The sequence below is a fragment of the Lissotriton vulgaris genome, chromosome 1_1 (genome assembly GCF_964263255.1).
Source record: "Lissotriton vulgaris chromosome 1_1, aLisVul1.2, whole genome shotgun sequence".
In the NCBI taxonomy this organism is placed as follows: Eukaryota; Metazoa; Chordata; class Amphibia; order Caudata; family Salamandridae; genus Lissotriton; species Lissotriton vulgaris.
This window is the reverse complement of record NC_141685.1, coordinates 120,753,842-120,763,406: the sequence shown is the minus strand read 5'-3', so window position 1 is coordinate 120,763,406 and position 9,565 is coordinate 120,753,842. Positions and strand designations below refer to the sequence as shown.

At 43.1% G+C, this 9,565-nt stretch overlaps 1 protein-coding gene and 1 long non-coding RNA gene across 2 annotated transcripts; both read left to right on the top strand.

Annotated features, from left to right (window-relative positions):
* Positions 1-365: 365 nt before the first annotated feature.
* On the top strand, positions 366-1,999 carry LOC147737716 (uncharacterized). The gene is made up of 3 exons (XR_015300848.1): positions 366-432; positions 1,092-1,145; positions 1,681-1,999. It is a non-coding gene; the product is annotated as an uncharacterized LOC147737716 (long non-coding RNA).
* Positions 2,000-2,674: 675 nt separating this feature from the next.
* On the top strand, positions 2,675-3,850 carry LOC147737715 (uncharacterized). Its single transcript, XM_086942435.1, has one exon. It carries the CDS (start codon positions 2,797-2,799, stop codon positions 3,688-3,690), a length of 894 nt encoding a protein of 297 aa, XP_086798561.1. The 5' UTR covers positions 2,675-2,796; the 3' UTR covers positions 3,691-3,850.
* The last annotated feature ends 5,715 nt before the right edge of the window (positions 3,851-9,565 follow it).

The window sequence follows — 9,565 nt, the reverse complement described above, 5'->3', positions numbered from 1 at the left end:
ATTAACGGGGCAGAATTATGTACAAGGACATTAACGTACCTTTGCAAAGCAGATTGTTTTGATTTGCAAGTTTCATGGTCTGTAAATGGAAAGATGGGGTTTATGAAGACGTGGACTGGGTTGTTAGGGTTTGTTCTCTGAGACTGTGGGTGCACTCCATATTCACAGAGACCTTTTCCAGCAAGGGATCATGGTTCTTGGTGAACCAAAAAAGTATTTATTCATACCCATATTTGCATCACAATGGCCTCCAGAGAACAAGAGATTCTTTTGTTTTGCAAGTACAGGACGTTTATTTGTAAAATGGGATGAAGTGTGATAGTCGTCTGACGCAAAACTATTTCTTTACTTCCTCTCAAGGTATTCCGGGATGACCAGGCAGTGCAGCGTGGATGCCACCCTTGGAGGAACAAAATATAACATAACTGTCGGGTAAGGATTCCTATAACTTTTAAGTTTCCTTTTCCCTTGTTTCTTCTTTCTCTATTCCCTTTCTTGATCTCGGTTTTGTTTTTGTCTCTTCAGCTTCAACATTTGACTCCCTCTGTGCACTATTCTTGTTGTTATCAAACTTCTGATAATAATATGATGGAGCCACATTCCTCCTAGAAATGTTGGGGGTGTAGTGCAGGTCCAGTTCCTTCTTAGGTCAGTTTTGCCCAGCAGTTCCTTAACTATTGGCACATTTGTCTTCTGCTCTACACCAGGTGATACTCTCCCCCCTCTGACTGTTCTTTCGGCGTCTTTTCTCTCTTGATCTGACTTCCATCTCTTTACTTCCTCCTAAACTATCCTTTTCTGTCTTATCTACTACAACCAAAAGACACAGTATATGTGTGTGGACACACATGCACACAAGGCTTGCTTTAGGGTGGTGCAACCGGTGGAGCCGTACCTGGTGCTGACCTTGGAGGCACTGTGTTTATATGTAACTTATGGGTTCACAAGCATCTGCTGCACAGTTTCCTGTGCTGGACCCCTGAGGTCAAAGTGGAAGATAGCTTTTTTCCCCTTTGCTCTATTTTGTGTTTTTCTTTTCCTGACCCTTTTTGGTTTCCTTTACTGTTGTGCTGTTTTTTTCTCTTTTTCAGGTGTTGCAGTGCCTGGTTCCTGTCGGAGGAGCATGATGAGTTCTGAGCCTCCAAGTAAGTCCTTATCATCAGCACATTTTGAAATAGTGAATTCCACTGAGCTAACTGGACACAGCGTCAGTCTACAGTGGCATTTAAAGCATTGATTGCAACTAGGCGAATTCCTTTTTTCAATAAAATGTCCCTTCCTAGATCCCTTGAAAAAAGAATAGATGAATAGTTTAAGTGAGTAGGGGAGTAAGTAACATCTAATAATTCATTAAAAGAATTACAAATATCTCACTATCGTGCCAGCCTGTTTCACAGAGTGTAAATTGATAGTGTTGGCTGCTTCTAAGAATCTATGTTGCAATATATGTGCAACTTGTGTTTCTTTCTTAAATATTAATTAAGTTTTCTCTCACATCCATGAGCTCCAGTAATCCAAAGCTCCCGATCTACAGTGTCCCCGAGCTGTTTCACCACTATCAGAAATGATACTCAACAGATTTCCTGGCTTGTTTTTGTCAATACTTTCTTTGTGCAAAGTATAAGGTCACATATATTTTTTCTTTGTGTTCATTTACAATTTTTGACTCCATTTCTACAGGTGACTGAAGCATGAACAGAAAAAAGAAGGTTTAAATTTAGTGAAACACAACGAAAAGGATTATTTTAAGGAAAGTTAAAACATTCTCGAGCTCTTGAGAAGAAACGCATTCTATGTGCCAGGAATGGTGAGGATGTAGGTGCGGAAGAAACTGGTGAATGAGAAAGTTGTCAAATCCCTATAGTAAAATTGCCATAAATGTTTACCAAGTGTCAGTAACTCAGATTGAGGAGAACATTGGCCACAATTGATCCCCACGCAGTGCACTTGAGAAAACTCAGTGCTGTACATTTTGTTTTTATGGTTTATGAGAAATGCTTTGGAGACCTAAACCCTCCACAACAGATCGGCATCTGTAGACGTGTTGTGATGTGACAGAACCGTCAAAAAGACTAATATTCATGGTTTACAAGTACAAGCTTTTGTCTCTGTTTCCTGAAAACGGGAGGAGAGAAAAGATTGTTTAAAAGAAAGTCATTGTAAATACTCTTTCTCAGATGTCGTTACAGCAAAGATGCTGGATTATCATTTCCAATATAGGAAGATTTTCCCCCACCAACTCTGTCTCTTAAGTTTGATCCGAGTGGTTTCAAAGTGTCCTGTAACTCCAAAGTCTATCATGTACCTGTCTTAGCCACTGAGCAAAAAAGCATATACTGGCACAGGAAGTATAAAAGGGGCCAGTGTTACGCTATTGATAATTCTTAAACCACCCTGGCATGCCCTAATCATCTGTCATTACTTGTATGAACAAACATACCTTACAGTCAAACACTAAAGCCCAAAGACCTTATCAGTGATTTTAAAACTCCTAAATCAAATGTGATAAACTAGAATCACTAAATGAGACTAATTCAACTTTAGAGAATTCACCCGGGCATAACTTGGAGAAAAGGAATCCATGAGAGGCCTCTTAATCAATACAAGGGGCTCCTCAGTGAAAGTTAATTAGACAAGTTAGATCGGTGCCTTTAAAGGTAGGAAAATAATTTCCAGGTAAAGACTATAATTAGTTGAATACAAATGTTAAGAAGAGCATCTGAAATGTATTTTAGAAGTTAATGTTGAGTTGTAACATAAACAAGTACACGATCAGAAATCAGATTCAGTCTTAAGATGGCATGTATCCAGGAACAAACCCAACTTGGAGAAACAAACAACTTGAATAAGAGCAATGACTGTGAGAACAGCTTTAGTTATCAATCCCACCTCACTAAACATGAGAAAACTAGCGCTGGACGAAAACCCTATCAATGTCCCGAATGCCAGAAACACTTCAATCACAAATCCAACCTTACTGTACATGAAAGAACCCATAATGGGCATAAACCGTATCAGTGCTCTGAATGCTGTAAAAGCTTCAGTCAGAAATACAACCTTAGTGTGCATGAAAGAACCCACACTGGGCAGAAACCGTATCAGTGTTCTGAATGCCAAAAAAGTTTCTATCTCAAATGCGGTTTAACTCAACATGAGAGAATCCATACTGGGCTCAAACCCTATCAGTGCTCTGAATGCCAGAAAAGCTTCAGTCGGAAAATAACTCTCACTCACCATGAGAGAACTCACACTGGGCAAAAACCCCATCAGTGCACTGAATGCTGTAAAAGCTTCAGTCAGAAATACAACCTTACTGTGCATGAAAGAACCCACACTGGGCAGAAACCGTATCAGTGTTCTGAATGCCAAAAAAGTTTCTATCTCAAACGCGGTTTAACTCAACATGAGAGAATCCATACTGGGCTCAAACCCTATCAGTGCTCTGAATGCCAGAAAAGCTTCAGTCGGAAAATAACTCTCACTCACCATGAGAGAACTCACACTAGACAAAAACCTTATCAGTGCTCTGAATGCTGTAAAAGCTTCAGTCATAAATCCAGCCTTACTGTACATGAAAGGACCCACACTGGACAAAAACCTTACCAGTGCTCTGAGTGCCGGAAAGGATTCAGTCAGAGATCCATTTTAATTGAACATGAGAGAACTCATACTGGACTAAAACCTTATTAGTGCTCTGAGTGCCGGAAAAGCTTCAGTCAGAAATCCAACCTTACTGTGCATGAACGAGCCCACACTGGGCATAAACGGTATCAGTGCTCTGAATGCCACAAAAACTTCAGATTGAAAACAACTCTTACTAGACATGAGAGAACTCACACTGGGGATAAACCTTATTAGCTTTTTGAATGCTGGAAATGTTTCAGTCGGAAATCTGGTCTCACTCAACCTGCGAGAACTTACCTGGAAAAAACCTCATCATTGTTCTAAATGCCAGGGAAGAGTCTGCTGGAGATTCAGTTTCATTCAACAAGAGAGAACCCACAATGAGAAAGAAAATGACTCGTGCTCTCAATGTGACAAAAACGTTAGTTGTAAATGTAACCTTTCTACATAAGAGGGACAATGTGGGAAAATAAAAGGTGCTCACTGTAAACCCTGGGGGAGGAGCTTTCAGACTCGCAAAACATTTACATGAAGCAGCCACAAAGACATTGATTGTCCATCAAACTGTCTACTGAGAAAAGCACACAGCGTGGGATGGAAATGCTTGAATTAACCTCATTCTTTTGTAACTATTTGTGGCCTCATTCCATTCAGCGTGTTTTGTTTGCTGAGTGTTTATAATCCATGGCTCTGACTCACAGAGTCCATTCGATCCTGAACTTTGAGGCCACGCCTCCAAGGATCAGGAATGCTTGAACCTCAAACTGTTTCCAGCCTTAACGAGCCTCACCAGGGGGCTGCAGCAGGAGTCCCTTTGTCATAGGTCTCTATGGGACCAACATCTGTTTATGTCTGTACCACGTAGGGTTGATCATTGAGAAAAACTAAAGGTGATGGATGGACTGGTAGTTAATCTCTGCAACATCCCACCACATCATTCTCTAGTCTTTGTGTAACTACAGAGGAGGTCAGCCATATGCAAACCATTCTTGGCCCCATCCTAAATAGTCCTAATTGTCACGTCCTCTCTGGCTCCTCAGGATCAGGGTGATACTATATGGGGTCCACCTCCTGACTTCCCCCACACTCTGACTATTGAAATATACAGAGTATAGAGATAATCAAGCGAGGGATGGGAAAGGGTAGGAACTGCGGTGGAAAGAGATTACCTGTAACAGAAAAGCATAACATTAATACTGTACAGCAATCCTTTCTACTCTCATATGTTCTCGCTTTAATCCTAACTATACCTTATAGGTCTTTCCCAACAAGATGTTCTTTTTGCGAACAGATAAACAACACCACCTGTAATAGACAATAACCATTCATCAACACCACACCAGTAACCGTGTATTGAAACACAAAAAATCCTTTTACTCAATCAGACTCACATCCACACCCCGCAGATCCCAGAACAAAAATAGAACAAAATTATCCTTCTCCAAAGATTAAAAATAGGGTTCAAATCCAGTAAGTTCTTGTGGAAACAACTCAGTCTCAGTCTTGAGCCAAGAAAGAAAAAACACTCAGTTTGGGGTTCGACCCAACGTGGAAAAAACACAAAAGGAAATCCAGAACTTTAGTCTCCCACAAGTATACTGTCTGAACAGGATAGGAAGTCACTCAGGAATATATATATATATCTTAGCATATATCAATGAGGTCAAGTGTTTGTCAATGAAAAGGTACAACTATACCTTTTGAAGATCGAGTCCAGGGTGAGATGCTGCTGTGGCTCCTTATCTGAAAATCACCAGACAGAAGGAATCCACAAGTTCTTCTGTGATCCACACGCTCAGAAGAGCGGTGATCAGGAATACAGCCCGACGCAGCAGCGACCAGGAGAGGAACAAGAGCAGTTCACGCTCAGCCGAGCGGAACACAAGAAGACGCCAGCCGCAGCCACGAGCGTGCAAAAATGAAGGAATCCGGATTGCGTCCTCACGGAAGATGAGACGCGAGGTAGTACAGCGGCTCAGCCGAGCCTCCAGCGATACATGGATCTAATCCCCAGGAAAACAATGGGAAGGAACACAGGAATCCAATCCTCTAACAGCACAGCTGTTGACAGAGTCCAGGAAAGCCAGAATCACGTACAACGCTATCGCTTTGTCACGTGATTTTTATCAACTAGCGCTGCTTCCGCCTGAAGGCATTCTGGGGCATGTAGTTCTCGATGTCTGTAACAATGTAGGCGCATGCAGATCTCAGTTCCTGACACTAATGACTTCTGTTCCAAAAGGACACAGCCTCGTATTACAAAGATCCACATGAGTGGCCTCTTTCCATCTTCTTTTTGTTTCAAATGGAACCTGCTATCCCCTTAACCATGCCTCAGGCCTGCCACGTTCCATGCTTTGGCTCTTATCCTCAACCTTGAACCATCTCCATAACTTGGAAGCTCCGAAGACTTCGCAGCTGTTGTAACTGCTTGAAGTTTCACACATTTTGATGGCTGTGGATTCAGGTTCAACTTGATGACCCAACTCTACTCTGTGGGAATTTTGCACTTCAAGCCACTTCTGTACAGCTCGTCACCTTCTGAGACTGATTCAGCCAAAAACCTTGCATCAAATTCCAGTGTTAATCATTACCTGAGACTAAACTTATCTTTGTCCTCTCGAGCATAGCTCCCAAAGTCAGCTACAATTTTGTAGATGGCTTCCTGATTGATTCAGTAGAACTGCTTGTTTTTTATTTATTTACCTTTTTGTTTGGATTTGACAGTTGTTTTTGCTAATTAATAATCCTTAAATCACAGCCCACCTTTAGATTTTGCTTCTGAATAATTATTAAATATTCTTTTTGCTCTAAAGTTGGTTTGAATCTTACAGTTCCCATGTCTTTTTTTAATAAACTGTATTGAAATTTGTGACTTCCACTGTTTTGCTTTACCTTCGAGCGTGCCTTAGGCCATACTGCTCAAGCCACGTTACCAAAAGCTTGCTAAGAACACTTTAGTAGAAGACACATTTACCTTTGCTGGCCAAAGTTTGGAAAAAGCAAAGCAGGCTGACTCCAGAAAGCACACTAAAGTTACTGTCCTAGGTGGCATCTGCACCACCTGTAGATGCAAAAATCAAAGATTATGAGGGAAGCTGTTGGTAGCTGTGCCCCGGGAATTTGAGACTGCCTCTCAAACAGTCTCAAACAGTTGAAAGAGCTCAAGAGGCAGATTCATGTCCTAGCAACTAAGACTGCTCGCTCCTGTCATACAACACTCACACTGAATCACACTCCCTGTGCAATGTACGAACTTTTACATAAAGAAGTTGTGTTGTGCTTTGTGAACAGGCTTTCACCCCCCTTTGTATGCAAATGAGTTTCTGTGATCAGACACCCCAGGCTCCCATCTCTTCTACTGCGGATGATAATGTGAGAACTAACGAGATCACAAACAAGGGCTGTATTGAGAAATAGTCACACAGTAGTTTGTAGTTCTTTACTAGTCTTTTAAATGTACATCCCCCTATCCCGTTCCAAGGTAGAGTATAGTTTGCGAAGTGCGACTCTCTTGTGGCCCGCTCCCCAGATTAAGTCCATAAGAACAGAAACAGAGTCCAATTTCCTGAAGAAGTGCAGAGGCAGGTAAACTAGAGTGGTCGAGAAGCAGTATAAATGTATTAACAGCATTTTGCATTTCCCATGGGTCGATGGTTGCAGGGAGCCCCAAAACAACAGGGAGCTGCAAACCTTGGATGTCACCTAAGATGCCCTGTACACGTTCATTGTCGTTTGGTAAGTTCATCGCTTAATACCAGAAGATGTTAGGGTGCCACCCCAGTGCTAATTTGGGTAGCACTTCCTGTTTTAAGTTGTTAGTTTGCGCATGGGATACAAGCTGGATTTGGTCACATTTAGCCTTAGTCTAGAAACCCTACCAAAATCGTCTAGAACATCCATCACCTGTGGTAGATACGAATGCATGTTCCTGAGGTACACAAATGCATCATCAGCATACAATGATATGTCCTCTCAATTTGACTCACTCGGTATACTGATTGCTGGGTCCTGTGAACGAAACAGGACAGCGAACAGATCCATGGCTAGGGCGAAAGTAATCGACAGCAGGCATCTTTGCTGCATTCAAAAGAAACTGAGATCTCTGCCTGTCCGGATGCGGGCCAGCATGTTTGTGTAGAGGAGATTTATCCAGTGTAATATTTTTGGGCCTAGTGTCATGCCCATCAGCACTTTCATTAAGTAAAACTACTCAAGGGTGTTGAAGGCCTTCTCTATATCTAGTGAGAGTGCTGTGTATGGAGACAATTCATGAAGATTCTTTTCCATCAGCCGGAGAGGCGCCATAGGTTAAGACATATTTTTCTCCCAGGTACGAAATCTTTCTGGTCTTGGTGCCAATGAAGAGAGGCAGGGGAGCAACCTGTTTGCAAGGACCTTCCTGCAAATCTTGTGGTTGGTGTACAGTGGCCAGTAGGAGCGTAGCTCCAGGGGGTCCTTGTTGGGCTAAGGCTGGACTAATATCATAGCCTCCCATAGGGATCCCGGCAATGTGCCCACCTGCCGGGCCTGTTGGTACATTTGGAGTAGCTTTGGAGAGAGGGTTGCTCTGTAGGTGAAGTAAAAGTCCACCGCGAACCCGACCATCCTAGGAGTTTTGTTGCACGCGATCTAGGCAATCATGAAGCAAATTTCCTCAGTGGTCAGGGTTTCATCTGGTGTATGTCCCTGAAGGGGGTTAAGTCTTGGGATTGTCAGTCTATTCAAATACTCATCTAATTGGGGCGCTTGCACTCCCAACACAGCATGGTATACAGACGTCTGGTACTACAGGAAAGCCTGGTTTATATCTGCTTGTACATTCAATATCACTCCCACCGGGGATCTGCTGGCCTTTCTGGGGGTCTTTGGGGTCAATGACCTTAGTAGCCATGCTAGTATCTGATACTGTAGTGTTCCTAGTCTGACCACCGCCTCTCTTTACTCCTTTCGCAGAGGGGTGATTATGTTCTAGTTTCATTCAGCTACCTCACATTTATTTCCGTTGTTCATATTGTTTGTTGAAGAGAGGTTCTGGGCTCGCAAGGCATGTTTTACACAATGCTACATCTTGATGCACTGGCCTTATGTGAGACCCTTAAAGGTACCCCACTCTATCACTGTCGTATAGGCAGTCCCTTCCTTCGTCTCAAATATGGCGACATGTGTACCCTCAGTATCACAGAAGACTCTGTCCTGTAGGGCCGGGGCACACAGCCTCCTAGTAGATACTGGTGCATGTCGTCTGCCCCACTGAATCATCATTTTGAGGTGGTTGAGGTCTGAAAGTGTGTGGCCTAGACATTCAGGTCACAAGACCAAGGAAGCCACAGAGGGATTGCATAGGAGCAAGCCGATTCTGGTGTGCAGTTAGTGTACTGGTGAGAACAACGAGTATTCTCGTGTACGAGGATCCATCTGCCACCGGATGTTTCACATCTGGGTAAGCATAACCCAGTCCACAATGCGTGGGTCATTCTGATTGCATTCTCATGTTGTGGTAGGGGAAGGATCTATTTAGGGAGGTGTCATGGGCAGAATTAAAGTCCGAACCATATATACTCGGCATAGCCAGGGCTTGTATCAAGGGCTTGGATGAAGTACAACTGTCTCAAACGCAACACAGACAAGATGGAAGTCCTCATTTTTGGGAACAACACCTCACCATGGAATGACCCATGGTGTCCCATGGAGCACGGCATACCCCCCCACATCAACATACCATGCCCGCAACCTCAGCATCATTCTGGATAGCAAGCTATCCATGAAGAAATAAGTCACTGCATTCTCATCCACCTGCTGCCACACCCTTTGCAGGCTCCACAAGACCTTCAGATGGCTCCCAGCAAACACCAGCAGGACCATCATGCAAGCCCTCATCACTGCAGACTGGACACCGGAAACACAATCTGCGTAAGAATTACTGCACACCTCCAGATGA

What these genes read in the sequence shown, in the direction of transcription:
- LOC147737715 (XM_086942435.1), top strand. Translation starts at nt 2,797, where the DNA reads ATGGCATGTATCCAGGAACAAACCCAACTTGGAGAAACAAACAACTTG.